The sequence below is a fragment of the Tachypleus tridentatus genome, chromosome 8 (assembly GCF_004210375.1).
Source record: "Tachypleus tridentatus isolate NWPU-2018 chromosome 8, ASM421037v1, whole genome shotgun sequence".
Taxonomy (NCBI): domain Eukaryota; kingdom Metazoa; phylum Arthropoda; class Merostomata; order Xiphosura; family Limulidae; genus Tachypleus; species Tachypleus tridentatus.
The window spans coordinates 146401840-146424013 of NC_134832.1; the positions used below are offsets into that span (position 1 = coordinate 146401840).

The 22174-nt window shown below is 31.7% G+C and overlaps 1 protein-coding gene across 1 annotated transcript in view; it reads right to left on the reverse strand.

Annotated features, from left to right (window-relative positions):
• The window catches only part of LOC143224307 (fibroblast growth factor 18-like), a 75840-nt gene extending 53907 nt beyond the window's left edge, over nt 1–21933 (reverse strand). Inside the window, exon 1 of the mRNA XM_076452703.1 lies at nt 21556–21933. Coding sequence (XP_076308818.1) covers nt 21556–21569 — 14 coding nt within the window. The 5' untranslated portion in view covers nt 21570–21933. The remainder of the gene's footprint in view (nt 1–21555) is intronic.
• Nucleotides 21934–22174: the final 241 nt, after the last annotated feature.

Genomic DNA, 22174 nt, shown 5'->3' on the forward strand with positions numbered 1-22174 from the left:
CAGCCGTGGGGTGTTATTATGTGACGGTCAATCTCATTATTCGTTGATGAAAGAGTAGCCCAAAAGTTTCCTCTAGTCTTTTTCCGCTAATTTAAGGTCGGCTAGCGTAGCAGTTGACCCTCGTGTAACTGTGTGCGAAATTCAAACCAAACCCATTTCTCTCTTTAGACACGCAGGTGTGTTTCCAGAAGTACATTTAGAATATGTAAGTTTTCTGCGTTTTCGATTATTCGCTAGAAGCGATTTTTCAATAATATGAGACAGTTTTTTTTTAACGTGTGCTTCAGCTTCTTGAATCAGACAGCAAATATCCCAGTGCAAATTTCCTGATAAGACGACAATGTTCGATAATTCTCCCCAGTGTCAAGGTTGTTTTAAGATACACAATAAAAATAAAGCAATATATATTTATTATTTAATCCTTTATCTAAAACTTGAAACTGATAAAATTTACGAGGGTACAAAGTACCAAAACCACACGTAATTAATATCTAATGTCACACTTATCCTTGACGTATAAACCAGTTCTAGTTGCGTATGGAAGCTGTTGGTGATTTCTTAATGTAAGGCTACAAACAATGAGTTATCTGCACTGTTCATCTATCGAAACTCTAGGTTTTGAGACGTAATGACACTCAGCACGCTCTGCAATTTGAGCTGTGGACGCGTTCTTAAAAGTGATAATAAATCCCATTTTTTCGGTCCAGAAAAGGTTGATAAGGTCTTTGTGGCAGAGGGTACTGTATCCGTTCTCATCATTACGTCAAATATATGAATGGCTGAATCATAGAGACCTCTGTTTCCTTGTGACCACTAGTTTAGACAGAGAATCGGCTATACCTGAATCATAGAGACCTCTGTCTCCTTGTGACCACCAATTCAGACAGAGAATCGACTGTACCTGAATCCTAGAGACCTCTATCTCCTTGTGACCACTAGTTCAGACAAAAGAACGACTATAATTAAATCCTAGAAACCTCTGTCTCTTTGTGACCGCTAGTTCAGGCAGAAAATCGACTACACCTAAATCCTAGGGGTCTCTGATACCCTGGGATCACCTAATAATATTCGAGCTCTTTTTTGCTATAATTGGTGTCTGTTTGAATGAAAAGCTACTGTACAACAGATCGTCTTTAAAAGTTATAAACTATATGAACTAAATAGCAAATCGAAGAACGTAACTGCAAACAGTCATGACATTTTTCTGTTTCGTTAATGTACCATGAAACATATTGTTCATAGAACACACAGAGCCTAGGATTTGGAACCTTAAGACATCATTTTAACATCATGGATGTACAGTACACATTATTAAATACCTTAGTTTATTTCTGAAATCCAAAACTTTAACACTTATCAACGTGTTATCCCTATCTGATATATCCATTAACTAACTAGACTTGTTGATAGAAATTTGAAAGTCATAATTTGATGTGATTACTTCTATCCATCTATGTCTCTGCTTTGCTGTCTATTATCTGATAATGAATTAACCAGTTTTCCTCTCTATTATAACACAAAATCTGTATTAATTACTTCATATTATGTACTTTAAGTTGACGTTGTGAAGGCGGTACTGGTGTAGCAAACAGTTGTTTGATAGCGTATTACGAATAGAAATCATTTAGTAGCATTGTTGATGTTGTCTAGACTGATTAGTGGACAAATCAGTTGGGTAACAGCGTATTCTAGAGAGCCTTATCTCTATCAACACAGGCACTTTAAGTTGATATCATAAATGTTTACTGTCGCCACCAGGTAGCGCTGTCACAAATTTACAGATAAACTCAAAGTATCACGACATAAAATGATTAAAACTGTAGATGAAGCGAGAAGAAGAGAGGAAATGCCGGTGCGCTCTAAGGGTGGAAAGAACTTGCAAAGTGAAGCGAATCACCTTCTATTTCTCACAAAAATAACAATAACAACAAAAGAACGAACACGTAAATGTGTGCTTATATCAAAGGCATGTATGGGACTACATCAAGATCTAATTTTTCAATAAAAAATAAATCTGTTTTGGAAGTTCCAAAGAGTCACTGACTCGACACTAATAAGAGGTTAAAATGATGACAATTACAAGTTTCAAAATACTAGAGACCAAGCTGTATGTCTGTGGAGTAACAACTCTAGAAACCGGGTTTCGATATCCGCGAAGGGCAGAGAACAGATAGCTTTGTTCTTCATCACAAATAATTAAAATATTATTTTTAAATCTTACAAACATCATTTTTACACGTATTTCAAGATCAGTTACAGCAACGTCTATGTCAGTTAAATTTGAAATTTCAGAACTGTCCAGATTAGTTACACTTTTATGTAGTTGCAGTGGCAAGGTTAGTTACAATTTTATGTTGTTGCAGTGGCAAGGTTAGTTACAATTTTATGTTGTTTCAGTGTCCAGATTAGTTACATTTCATGTTGTTTCAGTGCCCAGATTAGTTACATTTCATGTTGTTTCAGTGCCCAGATTAGTTACAATTTCATGTTGCTTCAGTGCCCAGAGTTACAATTTTATGTTGTTGCAGTAGTCACGTTAGTTACAATTTTATGTTGTTTCAGTGCCCAGATTAGTTACATTTCATGTTGTTGCAGTGACCAGATTAGTTACAATTTTATGTTGTTGCAGTGCCCAAATTAGTTACAATTTTATGTTGTTGCAGTGCCCAGATTAGTTACATTTCATGTTGTTGCAGTGCCCAGATTAGTTACAATTTTATGTTGTTTCAGTGCCCAGATTAGTTACAATTTCATGTTGCTTCAGTGCCCAGATTGGTTACAATTTTATGTTGTTGCAGTAGTCACGTTAGTTACAATTTTATGTTTTAGAGATACTGAGATTAATTATAGTTATTAATTATAATTATTAATTATAATTCTATTTTGTATAATTTGCTCCTTTACATATTCTTAACTTAAAACGAGATAATCGTTTTGTATTACCACAAGGACTTAAATTGAAATCACCATTTTCGAAATCTAGATTTTTTCTTATTGACAACCCATGTCCCACCACTTTTGTTGAAGGAAAAATTAAAAATGTAAATGATTTCTTTTTTTTTACTGATGGGTTTAGAGGGCTGAGAGGCCTTTTTCTCTTTCTCCAGCTGTACAGAGTGTTTGACAATCTGAACCGCCATCACACCAAACGTGCTCAACCTTTTCCGGCCGTGGCTTCATTTTATATGAGGTCAATCCCACTAGTCGTTGGTAAAAAAATTATCCGAAGAGTTGGCGCTGAATGCTGACGAATAGCTGCCTTCTCTTTATTCCTTCCCCTCTGAATTAGAGCCGGTTAATTTAGATAGCTTTCGTGTAGCCTTGCGCAAAATTCAAATCAAACATAAGGCCAGCATGGCCAGGTGGTTAACGCACTCGACTTTTAATCCGAGGGTCGCGGTTTCGAATTTTCGTCACACCAAACATGCTCGCTATTTCAGCCGTGGAGACGTCATAATGTGACGGTCAATCCCACTATTGGATAGTAAAAGAGTAGCTCAAGAGTTTGGCGGTGGGTGGTTATGACTAGCTGCCATCCCTCTAGTCTTACACTGCCAAATTGGGGACGGCTAGCGCAGATAGCGTGTGTAGATTTGCGCGAGAATCAAAACACCCAATCTCACTCTCCACCAATTGCCACGAACATAATTAGGAATTATTGCACTACTTGGTTATAAATAAAAGAAGATTATGTGATATATGTTAAAGAACACAATGTAAGAGAACATAAAGATACCTGGATTTGTTTTTGTATCTTAAGTATCTGTTTCTTTTTCTTTTTTACCTTTTTGTAAATATCCTTTATTGGGTTATTTTCCATTATTAATACAAAAAATGAAATTTATTTGAAATCATCTCCCAATTTAAGGCTTAGTTTCATTTGTAATGGTAGCTCTCAGTATAACTACCTACGAAAGTGCATTAAAAAAAGCAACTTAATATCGTTTGGCTTGCCTCTGAAACCCCTAAGTGGACTCGGCAGATGGCGCAGTGTGGCTTTGTTATAAGAACAACAGACGACTTTTAAATAAATACTTAACAACAGATACTGTTTAATTGAATTAATAATTGCATAATTGTTTATAAAAATATTTCCTGTACTAAATTATTATAAGTTTTTAGATTAAACTTTTTACTATTTCAATAATTTCGTTAATTTTGTTTACTTATTTTTCTATTGATTGTTTACAGATCATAAAGTCATTGCTTGCTACCAACTCCTATTTTTTCTACTGACACTCGTCAGTTGGACCTCTACCTTAAACATACTGAAATATTTTTATATCGTTGTTTTTTCAGATGTTGATGTTTTTAATAAAGTACAATTGTTTTATAAAAGTCAATGTTATAATTTAATACATTTTTATGGCTCGGCATGGGCAGGTGGGTTAAGGCGTTCGACTCGTAATCTGAGGGTCGCTAGTTCGAATCCCTATCGTACCACACATGCTCGCCCCTTCAGCCGTGGGTGCGTTATAACGTGACGGTCAATCCCACTAGTCGTTGGTAAAAGAGTAGCCCAAACGTTGGCGGTCGGTGACGATGATTAGCTGCCTTCCCTCTAGTCTTACACTGCTAAATTAGGGACGGCTAGCGCAAATAACCCTCGAGTAGTTTTGCGCGAAATTCAAAACAAACCAGTATATCTTTAGAAATATGCAAGGGAATTTCATTAAAAAAAGTCTTCGGTTTAAGAATTTTATAGATATATAAAATATAAAAAAAGGAAAAAATAGATAAAAAGTATTGTAATAAATAATTTTGCTAAGTTGCAGCAACAGGAAGTAGTACTCTGAAACTTCCGAGTGTCATTATTTTACATAATTCTGAGAACAGCCACTAGGGTAACATATACGTATTCTAAGTCAGCCATCCATCAGCCAGCGATCAATTCTACCCGGATTGGTGGGTTCCTATGCTCACGAGCTTTATTTGGTTTGCTAATAATCGTTGAATGTGTAAGTCTACGTTTATGTATTTATATGTTTAAAGTGTTTATCTGTCGAATACAGCTCACCTGACTCGCGAACAACGCGTTAATTCCAAGAGGAACATCTCGTGCACTTATCACGTGTCGTCATAACTTATGGTACGCAGTTTAGTATATAAGTGGCCATTCTAACAAAAAGTTGTTAAATAAGCGAGCCAAGAATAAGCAAAGGTTAAAAGTAATTAATATTTATCTAATGAAAACAACCGAGCACTTTATACGTAGATCCAAGAATTGCAACAGTATCAGCTAGTTGGAAGTGGAAAAGCCAATCTAGTGTCTTGGACATTTACTTTTTATATACTATTCTTGAACTATATGTTGTGATGCAATAAAGAAAATTATGACAGTTGATTAATAACAAATTATACAGGTCTAAGCCTTTAGCATTCAACCAATTTATTTAAATCAGGCTTATTATATTCTGATGACACGGTCAATAACAAGTTATACAGGCCTAAGCTTTTAGCATTCAACCAATTTGTTTAACGCCGGTCTATGTTATTCCAATCACGCGTTCAATAACAAATTATGCAGTTCGAAACTGTTAATATCGAACTTATAAGTTTTCCCCTCTTCATTCCTATATCATCACAGTCTGTGTGTGTTTCGTGTATCATTACACTCAATACGTCACATATATCAACACATTCATGGATGAACTTTTTATAAGGATGCAAACTGTCCGCCAGAGGGAGTAACAGCGTTTTATCACTTACTCGTAAAAAGCTTTTTTATCGCTTTACGTCGAACGTCTCTGCACTACAATGGCTCTAAAAACAGGTAAAAAAACAAACTAAAATCTGTCGCAGTGTTTCTTATAACGAGCCATGACAGAATAAAATTAAATATCATAGATGGCTAAAAGTCATTTTTCATGAACATACATTTCGATGAAAGCGATTAAATATCACAATTCCGAACCTAGATGTTTGTTTTCTCTTACATAGCTTGTGCCTTACGTCACTCTTATGTTTCGACAATTTGAATGCAGAGATAAAGTTATTTAATGGAGTAAAACTAACTTCTTCTTCCGTTTCTTACTAAAACTAAATATTATGTGTATCAACATGTTTTATTAAACTTATATAAATATTTGTTACCATCTTTCCTGTTTACTGAAACTGTACTCAAAGATGTTTCATGATTTTATCTGATTAATGAAATTGTAGCACATGTTTTTCACGATCTTTTATGAATTTGTAACTATGCATCATTCAGTAGATTTAGAAAATGTTACCTTTTGTTCACTGGTGAAACTATGAATCAATTCACTTAGTCAGGTGGCTTAGAAAAAGTGTTATATTTACTATACCGGGGATAAAATATGGATTCAGTTAACCATTCGTGTGGTTTATAAAATAGCTCTTATTTTACAATGGATAAAATATGGATTAAGTTAACTATTCGTGTGGTTTAGAAAATAACTCTTATTTTACCATGGATAAAATACGGAGTAAGTTAACTATTTGTGTGGTTTAGTTTGTTTGTATTGATTTTTTTTTAATTTCGCACAAAGCTACGCCAGGGCTATCTGCGCTAGTTGTCCATAACTTAGCAATGTAAGACTAGAGGGAAGGCAGCTAGTCATCATCACCCGCCGCCAACTCTTGGGCTACTCTTTTACCAACGAAAAGTGGGATTGACAGTCACATTATAACGCCCCACGGCTGAAAGGGCGAGCATGTTTGGCGCGAGGGGGATGCGAACCCGCGACCTTCAAATTAGGAGTCACACGCCTTAACACACTTAACCACACCGGGCCCCAGTTCATTTATCGAAAGCGCTATTTTTTATCACTTGGTACCAGGAATTTTTTAAATTACGTGTTTTTCTGACATCACGAAAAAATTGAAATTAAGTATCAATTACACTAAATACAATAGTAATTATTATTACGTCAGCTTGTTCAAGAGAAAACCTCTCGTGACGAAAATTAAAAAATAACCCATAATTATCCTGAGGATTAATGAATGTAATCTGCTACTGTCAGATGATGTATCTCAGTCAAAGTATAACCAGTTAAAGAGATAAAATTTTAAACTTTGAAATCTCGCCGGGACCTAAAGGCCGTTACTACTATACACTAAAAAGGTTTTTAAATAAGACCCAGAACTGAAGCGCTTTCGAATAGTTCGCTAATTTGCTTCAGGTTATCTTAATAGATTATTGATAAGAATAGAATTAAATAATTAATTAACAGATACGAAGTTGGGTTTGTTTGTAATTTATTTGTCTACTTCAAGTTCAATAAACTTAAAGTATATTTTGATGTAGCTAAAACATACTGAATGTCCAGCAAGAGATGAATTTGATGTTTCAGTCAAGGTCACGATAGTCTAAATGTTTCGAGGGCAGTCCTAATATGATAAATAATTAATCTTTCACCAACAGTATCGGGTAAACTTTTAAACAAGTGATTACGACCACACAGCATGCTATTCATAAGTAGATTAATAGGGTTAAGGTTCACAATACATGTGAACACGTCATAAATTAAGTGAATTCGGGGAAAGAAAAAGTACAAAGTACAGGAAGCGTGAAAATCGAAAGTAATGTTTGGCCTCGTGCTTGTGTTGCTTGTGAGACCACTCAGTGGGTTGAGGGTCTTGGTAAGATTTTAAAGAGCTTTCAGAACAGTTGAGACTATTGACAGGATGAAGCAACCAACATAGCCGCTTAATAAATGGGTGCTATCTATAAATTCTATGACGTCAAATTAATTACAAAATTTCTAATGATTTATGAAACCCCGCACCCATTTTAATTGGTTATGTTCTACTGTCTGAAGATGTTTGGAATTATGTTTTTTTTTTAATACCCGTATCAACAAGTAAAATTATTTTGGTAATGTGTTTGTGTTTTCTTATAGCAAAGCCACATCAAGCTATCTGCTAAGCCCACCAGAGGGGAATCGAATCTCTAGCGATGTAAATCTGTAGACTTACCGCTGTACCAGCAGGGGAATATTATGGTGAAAGGCAAAAGTAAAAATTATTACACAAATACTAATACAGTGTCATAAAGTTGTCAAAAATTGAAACAAAAAATTAAAACCAGAAGATAAAACGTTTTGAACTTAAGAAGGAGTGGAGCTGGAGTTAAACGCAAGCAATTTATACTTTGAGGAATGTTCTAATCAAGTAAGGATATAAACTTATCAGAAGCCCATCCACCCAGCACGTGCTCATCTACTACCTTTGTTTACATATAGTTTGTATTTTTAACTCATAGACGTCGAGTCTTATCGTGTTGTGGTTTACATAAAGCTTTGCCCATTAAAGTTACATAACGCTTGTCTTTGTATGCATCAGTAAACACAGTCGTGCAACGGTACTTAGAAGAAGAGAACACATGATCGAACCAGACACTACGACACTTCACCTCAACACGTTCATTCACGTAACACAGTTCTTTACACTGTTAACAATCTTGTTTTTCCCTACACGTAATAATTAACTACACAAACACTGCAATTATTTGTTTTCTATAAAAAATATGTAGTACATAAGTTACAAACGTGTATGTGACCATGCAACTGTATGAACCTCATTACAAGTTTCTATGTACCTTTACTATGCGCATCAACTTCATTACAAGTTTCTATGCACCCTTATTATGTGTATAAACCTCGTTACAAGTTTCTGTGTACCCTTACTATGTGTGTAAGTCTCACTACAAGATTTTATGTACACGTTCAATGTGTGTCAACCTCATTACAAGTTACTATGCGCCCTTACAATGTGTATCAACCTCATAACAAGTTTCTATGTATCCTTACAATGTGTATAAACCTCATAAAAAGTTTCTATGTGCCCTTACAATGTGTATAAACCTCATTACAAGTTGCTATGTGTCCACAACACTCATTTCATTTGATCTCAAATAAAGGACGCTAATTTAATCGGAAGTGTCTCTATGCCTACAATACTAGTATCTTTTAATCTCAAATAATGGATGCTAATCTTTTTAAATGTTTCTTTGTTCTCTACTTTATTTTGCTATTTATCAATTCTACTTGAAGTTTCTACGTAATTACCTTATTATTATTTATTAAATGGCGTATATAAATCTCCTAACATGAAGCTGATTCTTATGTTTATCCGTATATTAAGTAGTTAAATATTTATATCACAACAATACATCGCGTATTCGCCAACCTCCTTGTTCTACTAATGTGTAACGTTGGATATAATTGTTTCCACACTTAGCATGGGATATGATATACTTAAAATATTAACGAACAAACGAACAATGTTTTATACGACACAATTAACATCTCTATTTAAACCGTTTAACGGTTATAAAAGTCACCTTACCCGTTTCAACATGATTTCACGTAATCTTCAGGAATGTGAAAAACCGTTACAGAGTTTTATATAAGTACAAAACCTTCGCCCATGTGACTACTAGTCTACAATTCAAAAAATATCACGTTATCTACATATTTTCTGATTTTCAAACCATTCGCTTTAATTTCAAATCAAGTTTTTTTTTTGCCGTGTTTCATTATTTAAATATTTTCTTTAATATTTCCAGCAGTCGTATTATTTGGTTGAGTCAAAATAACCGTTTTCTTCCAATTGGTTGATTATGTCCAGTATAATTTATGTGTTTATTTGAATATGATCATACAGTCATTGGTTAAACTATAAGAAACTTAATATTTATAATAAATGAACATAAGAGAAATGTTAGCTGAACCTGTAAATTATACTAGGCGTATCAATCAACAAGTGGGGGGCAACGGTTATTTTAGCTCAACCAAATAATATGATTGCTGGAAATATTAGAGAAAACATTTAAATAGTGAAACACGGCAAATATAACTTGATTTGAAATAAAGATGAAGGGTTAGGAAATCAGAAAATATATAGATGGCGTGATCTTTTAATTTTGAACCTGTAAACAAGTAATCACATGACCATGGGTTTTGTTACTATATATTACACAGAAATTGTTTTTCACATACCTGAAGATGTTGAAACATGGAGAGTGACTTTTGCAACTTTTTAATAGTTTAAATAAATATTTTGGTTGTGTTATAAAACGGTGTTAGCTTGTGGATTTTAAATAGAAACACAGGTTTCTTCAATTTAACCTATTGCTTTGATAATATGCAGCTTTAATTAAATATGATGCCAATATAATTTTGCTGTTTTTTTCCAAGTTAAATATTTTGATGAAAATTTCTGACATGAGCATGTTCAAGGTGTCGCTATTCAGTGACCTTTGTATAAAATTTATCAACAAACAAATATGCTGATAAAAATATTATTTGGTTTATGAATACTTAAGAAATACTTTCTATACTTTGTATGCTAATCAGAGTACAGAGGTTTATTGTTATGGATGTCGTTTAACGTCAGTTTTAAAAGAAAACAACGAAAATAAGCAGTTTATATTTGTAAATAGATGTGAAGATTCTTCGAAGAAAACGCTCTCTGTAGCACAGCGGGATGACTGCGGACTCATACTGCTAGAAACCGGGTTTTGATACCAGTGTTGAAAAGAGCACAGATAGCTCTTTGTGTTTGACTACAAACAACAACAACATTGACGGAGACAACCACCATTTGCTCGGTGAAATACTACTATATTAAACAACGCAATATGATAGCCGCTCTAGTGCACCCCGCGGGGGCTAGAACCTCTTTCTCCTGGAGAAGCCACTACAAACGTTATCCTTAACACGTGCCACAGAAACAAATAAATAACAACAGGTAGGCAAGAACGAAAACTATTTGTACCATCTGTATGGAAATATGAAGTAAACATGCACTTTTCATCCCCAATATTGTAGATTTATATTATGAGCTATTTAAACACACATTTTGTGGCTGGTTAACAAATGTACAAAACGTTTAACCTGTTTCAGAACTTTTCGTTTCTTCCTGAAATCACTCAGTAGTGTAAGCTATAAACCTTTAAAGAGTCCTGAGTGCAAACATTTATGTACAACGATGTGAGGGTTAGATTGAGAACACTGAAGGTTTGTTTTGTTTTATTTTATTTTGAATTTCGTGCAAAGCTACACGAGGGCTATCTGCGCTAGCCGTCCCTAATTTAGCAGTGTAAAACTAGAGGGAAGGCAGCTAGTTATCACCACCCACCGCCATCTCTTGGGCTACTCTTTTACCAGCGAATAGTGGGATTGATCGTCACATTACAACGCCCCCACGGTTGAAAGGGCGAGCATGTTTGGTGAGACGGGGATTCGAACTCGCAACCCTCGGATTACGAGTCGAACTCCTTAAACCACCTGGCCATGCCAAGCCTAACACTAAAAGTAATGGTGTAATACGGTATATGTAGAAATTAGTTTAAAAACACTGAGCTAGTGGTGTAATACAATATATGTTACTATTAGTTTAAAAGCATTAAAGTTACTGGTGTAATAAAATATAAATATATACTACTTTAATAAACCACTAAAGTTACATATTAAATTTCCCTGCTAACTCTGTATAATAGATTGATACCTTGTCCTCGAAATCTCTTTAGTACCTGTTTTGTTCTGCATGTAATCTAGAATGTTTCTTTAGGTTAAATAGATATCTATACGTAAATAACCAATGTTTAGTACAGACGTGTTACACATTGGTACGTAATATGTATTATCTCCCTGGGATTTGTGCTGATAACATCGTAATGTGTTATATACATATTTTCCCATTACGTGTACACAACATTTTTTTCATGATAAGAGGTTATGCTAATTAGTAGTGTTGAAATTCTCCGTTGTATGTCCAGAAGAGGTAGGTGTTCCTCATTTGTACAACAGTATGATTGGTTGTTAGTCGTGTATGTTTTTTAGCTCAAAATAACAGCAACAATGGTACAACAGTATGATTGGTTGTTAGTCGTGTATGTTTTTTAGTTCAAAATAACAGCAACAATGGTACAACAGTATGATTGGTTGTTAGTCGTGTATGTTTTTCAGCTCAAAATAACAGCAACAATGGTACAACAGTATGATTGGTTGTTAGTCGTGTATGTTTTTTAGCTCAAAATAACAGCAACAATGGTACAACAGTATGATTGGTTGTTAGTCGTGTATGTTTTTTAGTTCAAAATAACAGCAACAATGGTACAACAGTATGATTGGTTGTTAGTCGTATATGTTTTTTAGCTCAAAATAACAGCAACAATGGTACAACAGTATGATTGGTTGTTAGTCGTGTATGTTTTTTAGCTCAAAATAACAGCAACAATGGTACAACAGTATGATTGGTTGTTAGTCGTGTATGTTTTTTAGCTCAAAATAACAGCAACAATGGTACAACAGTATGATTGGTTGTTAGTCGTGTATGTTTTTTAGCTCAAAATAACACCAACAATGTATACTTACAGGTTATTAAATCATGTTATAACAGTCAGAACACTTCCATAAGATTCGGGCACGATCCTTACTCGTTCAACAATATTCTTTGAAGTTCGCACAAAGCTATACTAGAGCTATTTGCACTAACTGCTCCTTAACTTAGCAGTGAAAGAACTAAAAAAGAGGAAAGACAGCTAATTATCACCACCCACCGCCAACTCTTAGACCTCTCTTTTATCAACGAATACATGGATTGACCGTCACATATAACGCCCCTTTGCTGAAAGGGCGAGCATGTTTGTTTGGACAGGAATACGAACCTCAGACCCTCAGATTGCGAGTGGAGGGCCCTAAACACCTGGTCATGCTCAAATGTGTACAAACACTATTTATCAATATTGTTAATAATTTACATGTATTAGAAACTCTGTAACAATGTGGAAAATACGAAACAAAAATTGTGGTTGCTAAGAGGCACATAACTAAATGTCAGAGGAAAATGTATATAACACCCAAAGTAACTTAATATGTCTGCTATAAACATGTGCCGGTTCTTCAATATTTCGTAATTTTCTAAGTCATAAATATATATGGCGTAAGGAGAAAATCATTATGATGTAAACACTTTCCACACGCTGACGAATAATGATTTTAATCAGTTATACTCGTAATAAAATATTAGTGTTAGACATATTAAATAAGTAGAAAAATACTGTGACAAAATAAAGAAATTATATTTTTAGCTAAAAATCACCTTTTAATCACTGTGGTAGTAATTTACCTATTTGATAACGTTTCGTACGAACTCTCTTTTACAAGCCAGAAAATATCTGATGTAATAGGCCTAAAGTAATGTTTTATGATAAATGAATTTATCGTAAGGTGTGTGAAGAGCAGGGGCGTAGATCCTGGGGGGGGATGGTGGGTATACATCCCCCTTCATTTTAGATGGGGGTATGGTGTATACAATCATCCCCCCCTACAGTTTGGTCTGTTGAATTTTTATTGCATCACAGGCCTACAAATTGTGTGTTTGTTCTTGTGATTCTCGTGTTCTTACCAATCGAATTACATAATTAGGCCTAGATGTAGGCTTTTTCAGTTGCCGAAATGTACATCTTTAATATAGGCGTGCTTCTAAGCTTTTCGATCTAAGCGATAGTTCTTAAGTATCAGTCAGTAGGCCTAAGTATACATGCAAGTATTGTGGCAACAATATTACTCTGTGACTGCTTTCAGGTTCACCGTAATCATATATTATTAATTTGCAAATTGAACAGTCCACATAAGTAGTTGCAAAAATCATCCCCCCCATCAGGTGTAAAAAATCTACACCCCTGCACCGAAGAGCATATTATATTTTTAACATTACATTATATTAAAATATAATAGGTCTAAAATACTACCTTATGACAAGTATAGCTAATAACAACCAAAACGTGTCATCTGCAATAGATATGACGTATACAGTATAGTTGAAGTACTTTTCTAATTCTTGAATATCCCTAGGCCTACGTAAAATCTTATGACAAGTAAACTTATTATAAGGTGTGTGATGGGTATACCTTAGATGTGGTGTCTCCACTAGTTACCCGAGTGGATTATTACTAATGTTCGTGTTTCAATATATAGCTACACAAAGGATTATTTGCGCTCTGTCGACAGCGAGAAATCAAACCACAGATGCTATTGCTATTGTTATAAGTTCGTAAACTTATCGTTGACCAACCTGAGAATCATTGTGGACGATAAAATGTTGCAAACTATGAGGTTCTCCTTCTGACCTCCCAAGTAAGAAAGAAAAGAAAAGACAATCAATGTATGAAAAAAAATTAGAAAAAAATATTTGACGATACTGAAAAACAAAACAGCAAAACAATTAATATTTGGTAAAGAATTTTCAATGTTGTATTAACTAAAAATGGGAAAAATTGCGCTATAAAGCATGTATCAATCGTAAGCATAAATAATCCTTATTAAAAAATTTAAAAAAACACAACTGACCAGCATTTCAGTTCATTGTTATGACATTAAATGTAGACATAACAAATGGTTCAGAAACAGACAAACAGATGGCGCGAAATGCATTCACAATAGCACTTTGCATACAATTAAAGTGATAAATAATTTGACAAATACGTGAATTGACAGCGAGAAATTGATCACTAGTAAAACACTCAAATTCTATCAGAGAATATGATTATCAAATCACATGAACTCAAGGAAGTGTTTACTGTTAAAATTTTATCATTGTGGGTAAAACACACAGAGTAGTTTACCTGTAGTTATAATCTGTTAATGTGGTAAGTGACGAGATGAAAAAAAAGAAAGAAAACAGAATGTCTAGCACTTGATGTAGTTAGGTATCTATAACGGAAATTAAAACTTTAAACCTGACACAAGCATACTTGGCAATTAGGAAACAAATGTACGTAGAAGCATATGTGAATGTTCCTTGTTGCATAATAATAGCACAAATAGTATACAAGCAGACCTGGATGCACCATAATAGTACAAAAATTATACTATTACGATCAGTTCTGGTTGAACTATAATAATACAAATATTACACAAGTACAAGCACTCCTGGTTGCACCATAGCAGCACAAATATTATTCAAGTACAAGTAGTCCTGTTTGCACCATAATACTACAAATATCACACTGGTACAAGCACTTTTAGTTGCATCATAACACAACAAATAGTATACTACAAGAAGTAGTTCTGACTGCACAGACCTCACCACCAACTGCCTTCAAGATTTTTGGAAATGTCTGATAATTATCATTATAATGCAAGGAGTATAATACAAAAAGTACAAATAACTGAATGTTTTATTAATACAACTAGTTATAGTACAGGTGGTTATAAAACAAGTAGTTATAATATAGTTGGTTATAATATAACTAGTTATAATACTCGTAGTTATAATAAAAATAGATATAATACAATTAGTTATAATAAAACTAGTTATAATACAAGAGTTCATATTACAACTAGTCATAATAAAAGAAGTTATTATATAATTATTTATAATACAAGTAGTTATTATACAACTGTTATAATATAAGAAGTTATAATAAAACTGGTTATAATACAGGTAGTTATACCACAACTAGTTATAATACTAGTAGTTATAATAAAACTAGCTATAATACAGGTAGTTATAATAAAACTAGTTATAACACAAGTAATAATATTACAACTAGTTACAATATAAGTAGTTATAATACAATTAATTATAATACAAAAGCAAATAATACTAGTAGTTATAATGCAGGAAGATATAAAAATAGTTTTAATACAGATAGTTATAATACTGGTAGTTATAATACAACTAGTTATAATACTAGTAGTTATAAAACAACTAATTATAATACTAGTAGTTATAATAAGGTAGTTATAATATAATTAGTTGTATTAGGAGTAGTTGTAAATACAGGTAGTTATAATACAACTATTTATAGTACAAGAAGTTATAATACTAGTAGTTATAATACAACTATTTATGGCTCAAGAAGTTATAATACTAATGGTTATAACAGAACTAGTTACAACAAAGGAAGATATAGTAAATCTAGCTATAATACAAGTATTTATAATACAACTAGTTATAAAACAGGAAATTATAATACATGCATTTATAATACAACTAGTTATAGTACAGGTATTTATAATGCAATTACTTATAATACAAGCAGTTATAACACAAGTAGTCATAATACAACTAGTTATAATACAAGTAGTTAATTACAGCTAGTTATAATAAAAAGAGATATAATACAAGTAGCTATAATACAAATAGTTGTAATACTAGTAGTTATTATAGAACTAGTTAGTTATAATACAGGTAGTCATAATACAATTAGTTATCATACAAGTATTTCTTACACATCTAGTTATAATATTAGTAATTATAATTCAACTAGTTATAATTCTACTACTTATAATACAGATACTTATAATACAAGTAGTTATTATACAACTAATTATAATAAAAGTAGTTATAATACTAACAGTTATAATAAACTAATTATAACAAAGTAGTTATAATACAAGAAGTAATAATACAAATAGTTATAATGCAACTAGTTATAGAACAAGTAGATATAATACTAGTAGTTATAATAGAGGCAGTTATAATACAACTACTATTAATACATGTAGTAATAACAAACCTACTTATAGTACAAGTAGTTATAATAAAACAATTTATAATACAAGTAGTTATATACTACTAGTAATAATGCATGTAGATATAATAAACTAGTTATAACAGTAGTAGTTATAATACAAGTAGTTATTACACAACTAGTTACAATACAAGTAGTTATTATACAACTAATTATAAAACAAGTAATTTTAATTTTAGTAGTTATAATACAACTAGATATAATAAGGTAGTTGTAATACAAGTAGTTATGATAAACCTTGTGTTACTAGAACTAGTTATAATACTAGTAATTGTGCTACAACTTGTTCTAATACTAGTTATTATAATACTTGTACTTGTAATACAATTAGTTATAATACAAGTAGTTGTTATACATATAGTTATAATAAAGTAGTTGTTATACTACTAGTTATAATATTAGCAGTTATTATTTAACTAGTTATAATACTAGTAAGTATAATACATCTAGCTATAATACAACTTGTTATAATACTATTAAATATTAAACTATTAGCTATAACACTAGTAGTTATTATACTAGTTATAATACTTGTAGCTATTATATAACAAGTTATAATAATAGTAGTTGTAATAAACTAGTTATAAAATTAGTATTTATTATTCAACTAGTTATAATACTTGTAGCTATTATATAACAAGTTATAATAATAGTAGTTGTAATAAACTAGTTATAAAATTAGTATTTATTATTCAACTAATTATAATACTAATAAGTATAACATAACTAGCTATAACACCAGCAGTTATAATGCAATTGGTAATAACACAGGTAGTTACAATAAAAGTAGTTAAAATGCAAGTTGTTATTTATCAATTTATAATACTAATAGTTATAATACAAGTATTTCTAATTCAACTAGTTATAATATTAATAGTTATAATACTAGTACTTATAATTCAACTGGTTATAATACTATTAGTTACAATACAACTACTATAGTACTAGTAGTTATAACACAACTAGTTTTAAAACAACTACTTTTAATACTAGTAATTATAATACAACTAGTTATAATACAAGTAGTTTTAACTCTAGTAGTTATTATACAACCAGTTATAACACTACTAGTTATAATATAGCTACTTATAATACTAGTAGTTATAAAACAGGTAGTTACAATACAACTAGTTTTAATACAAGTAGTCGTTATACATCTCGTTATAAAAAAGTAGTTGTTATATTTATTAGTAGTAATTATTAACTTATTAAAATAATATTAATTTTAACTCAACTAGTTATAATACAACTGCTTTTAAAACTAGTAGTTATAATACAACTAGCTATGTTATAAGAAGTTATTATCGACTAGCTATAATACCAGTAGTTATATTAGAAATAGTTATAATAGAAGTAGTTAACATACAACAAGTTATAATGTGTGTGTGTGTTTTTCTTATAGCAAAGCCACATCTGGCTATCTGCTGAGCCCACCGAGGGGAATCGAACCCCTGATTTAGCGTAATAAATCCGGAGACATACCGCTGTACTAGCGGGGGGAAAACAAGTTATAATATTAATAGTTATAATACAACTAGTAATAATACTAGTTGTATAATTCAACTAGCTACAATACTAGTAATTATAATGCAACTATTCATAATTCTTGTAGTTATAATACAACAAGTGACAATGCAAGTAGTTATTTTGCAACTAGTTATAATACAAGTAGTTAATATACAAATACTTATAATACTACTAGTTATAATACAGGTAGTTATAATAGTAGTTCTTATAATACAAGGTAGTTACAAAACAACTAGTTGTACTAGAAGTAGTTATAATACCAGCAGTTGTAACACAACTAGTTATAGTACAGGTAGTTATAATACAAGAAGTTATATTACAGGAAGTTATAAGATTACTTATAATGCAAGTATTTATCATAATATTAGTTATAATACAACAAGTTATATTACAAGTAGTTATAATACAGGTTGTTATATTACAAGTAGTTAGAATACAACTAGTTATAATCCAGATATTTATAAAACAAGTAGTCATTATGTAAATAGTTATTATACAACTAGTTATAATCCAGATATTTATATCACAAGTAGTCATTATGTAAATAGTTATTATACAAATAGTTATAATACAACTTTTTATAATAGAGAGAGTTATCATACAACTAGTTATATACCAGTATTTGTAATACAAGTAGTTATAACACAATCAGTTATAATACAGGTAGTTATAATACTACTAATTATAATACAAGCAATAACTATACAAGCAGTTATAATATAGGTAGTTATAACTCAAGTTGTTATTATACAACTAGTTGAAACCTACTAGTTACAATACAAGCAGTTGTAGTACTAGTAGTTATAATACAATTTCTTATAATACTAGTAGTTATTATAGAACGAGTTATAATACAAGTAGTTATTATAGAACGAGTTATAATACAAGTAGTTATCTTACAACTAGTCATAATACAATTATTTATGATACATCTAGTCATAATATTAACAGTTTGTTTAAAACAACCAGTTATAATACAGTTAGTTAATATACATCTAAGTAGTTATTATTCATCTAGTTATAATACTAGTAGTTATAATACACTAGTTATAATACAGGTAGTTATAAAACAAGTAGTTGTAATGCTAGTAGTTATAAATTAACTAGTTATAGTAGGGGTAGTTATTACACAACTAGCTATTATATAACTAGTTACAATACAAGTAGTTATTATACAACTAATTATAATACAAGTATTCATAATACAAGTAGTTATTATACAACTAATTATAATACAAGTATTCATAATACAAGTAGTTATTATACAACTAATTATAATACAAGTATTCATAATACAAGTAGTTATTATACAACGAGACATAATACTAGTAGTTATAATACAAGTAATTGTAATACAACTATTTGTAATATTAATAGTTATAAGGCAACTAGTTGTAATAGTACTAGTTACAATTCAACTCGTTATATTACTAGTAGTTATAATACAACTAGTTGTAATATAAGTAATTATTATACAACTAGTTATATTACTAGTAGTTATGATACAGGAAGTTATAAGACAACTTGTTATAATACAAGTAGTTATGATACAACTTGTTATAAGATCAGAAATTATGATACAGCTTGTTATAATACTTGTAATTATAATACGATGAGTTATAATACAGGTAGTTATAACACAACTAGCTACATTGCAAGTAGTCATAATGCAATTAGTTAGTGATATTACAAGTTATAATACAGATATTTACAACACTAATTATAATTCACTAATTGTGAAAGAAGTAGTTATATTAGAAGTATATATAGTACTAGTAGTTATTACCCAACTACGTATAATAGTAGATGTTATAATACAATTAGTTCTATTACATGTAGTTATAATACATCTAGTTATACTACAAGTAGTTATGATGCGGGTAGTTATAACACAACTAGTTATAATACAGGAAGATATAAAAAATGTAGTTTTAATACACGTATTTATAATACTAGTAGTCATAATACAGGTATTTTAATACTACTTGTTATAACACATCTAGTTATAATACAGATAGTTATAATACAACTGGTTATGATACAGATAGTTGTAATACAACTAGTTATAATACTAAAAGTTATAATACAACTAAATATAATACAGGTAGTTATAATGCTACTATTTAAAACATAACTTGTGATAATACAAGCAGTAATTATACAACTAGTTTTGATACGAGTAATTAGAATATAAGTGGTAAAAATTCTAGTAGTTATAACACAAGTATTTGTAATGCGAGTAGTTATTATACAATTAGTTATAATACTAGTCGTTTTAATACAGCTAGTTATAATACTAGTAGTTATAAAATAACTAGTTATAATACTTGTAGTCATAACACAACTAGTTATAATACTAGTCGTTTTAATACAGCTAGTTATAATACTAGTAGTTATAAAATAACTAGTTATAATACAAGTAATTATTATACAATTAGTTATAATTCTAGTAGTCATAATACAATTATTTATAATATAGGTAGTAATAATGCTAGTACTTGTAATAAATTTAGTCATAATACTAGTAGTTATAATACAACTAGTTATAATTCTAGTACTTATAATACAGCTATTTATAATACAAGCAGTTATAATAGAACTAGTCATAATACTAGAAGTTATAATAAAAGTAGTCATAATACTAGAAGTTATAATAAAAGTAGTCATAATACTAGTTGTTATAAGACATCTATCATAGTGATGTTAAAAGCATTATTTACATTTTAATGAACTGAGGTTTGATACAAGTGAAATATTTCATTTTGAAACAGGAAGTGATATTTGAAGATAACTTCGGTGCACGTTCACGAGTATTTCGTCATTTGAAGTGTAATGAAACATCGTTACCACGTGGAGTTTTGTGAATCCTGGGTGTCACTGTAGTAAAGGCAGTGGGTATGTCTTAACCTTTGTTGTGTTATCCCATTAAAAACGTGTAGGTTTTGGTGTGTTTGCAGGTTAAGTTCTAGTAGGTTACGAATGAGTTTCGTAATGCACAGTAACTTCTTAAGTTGTTGAAGATTATTTGTTGGAAATGTCTGAGAAAATTGCGTATTTTACAGAAAGAAAAGACCTAGCATGTAAGATACGAGCAATTTTTACACGTCTCCGCTGCTAATGAAACTCAATCTATATATATCTTCTTAGCTAAAAGGCAGATAACAATCGTCGAGTGAGGGTCTAAGCAAGCTTTTGGTTATCAACCAATAAACACGTTGTTTTATCATGTCACCTGTCTCGCGTAAATAGCGAAAACAAATGTATAATTAGCTGGTGTGTCTATCCTACATTTTTCAAAGTTACAATGCTAAAATTAAAGATTCGATTCCGCAGGGTGGACAGAACGCATAAAACCATATGTAAATATTTGCGCTGAATGCATTTAAATAAAATAATAATAATAAATTGTATGCGCTGTAAGAGTTTTGAGTCGACGTTGAGAGTCATAACAGCTGAGCTCATCCGAGTTGGGAAATATTGTGTTGCGGAATTTAAAAAAAAAAAATCTGTGTTTTACTTACTTGAATATTAACATGTGGCCTTAACTGGCAGACATGGAGTGCTGGGCTGTGGCACTGAACGCGAGAAACCACGGACAACAGCAGTAGGCAGCCGGCTCGTGTGCTGTCTCAGCTCTATGGAGGTTTTTAACTTCTGGTTAGCTGCAAAACAGCTTCTCCTGATCACGAACGTGCGAGCACCGACATCTGTCTCTGGCATACTTCTGGTCAAATGAGGGAAGTTCTCCGTCACACGGCGACTCCCGAAACACCATTGAACAAGGCCAGGTAAACGTGGAGTTAAGAGTCAGTGATATGGGAGAGACACCACCAGTAGTAGTAGTAACACGCCAAGTAAAATAGTACAGTCGCTCTTGTTTCTCTAGGTGTATCGAAACGATCCTGCCTACGACAACAGAGATACTGGAAAGCAATCGGGAATTCGTTCTGTTCTACCCACAGAAGCTTAAGGTTTTACTGTTGTCACGTGGGCACGGCGGTTATCAAATCATAGGCTTTGTTTCAGAATATCGCGCAAAGATACAGAAGGCTGACTGCCCTAGCCTTTCCCAATTCTGAACTGTCAGATCAGAGAGAGAGAGAGAGAAGGTAGTTACTCAACAACACCCATCACTATCTC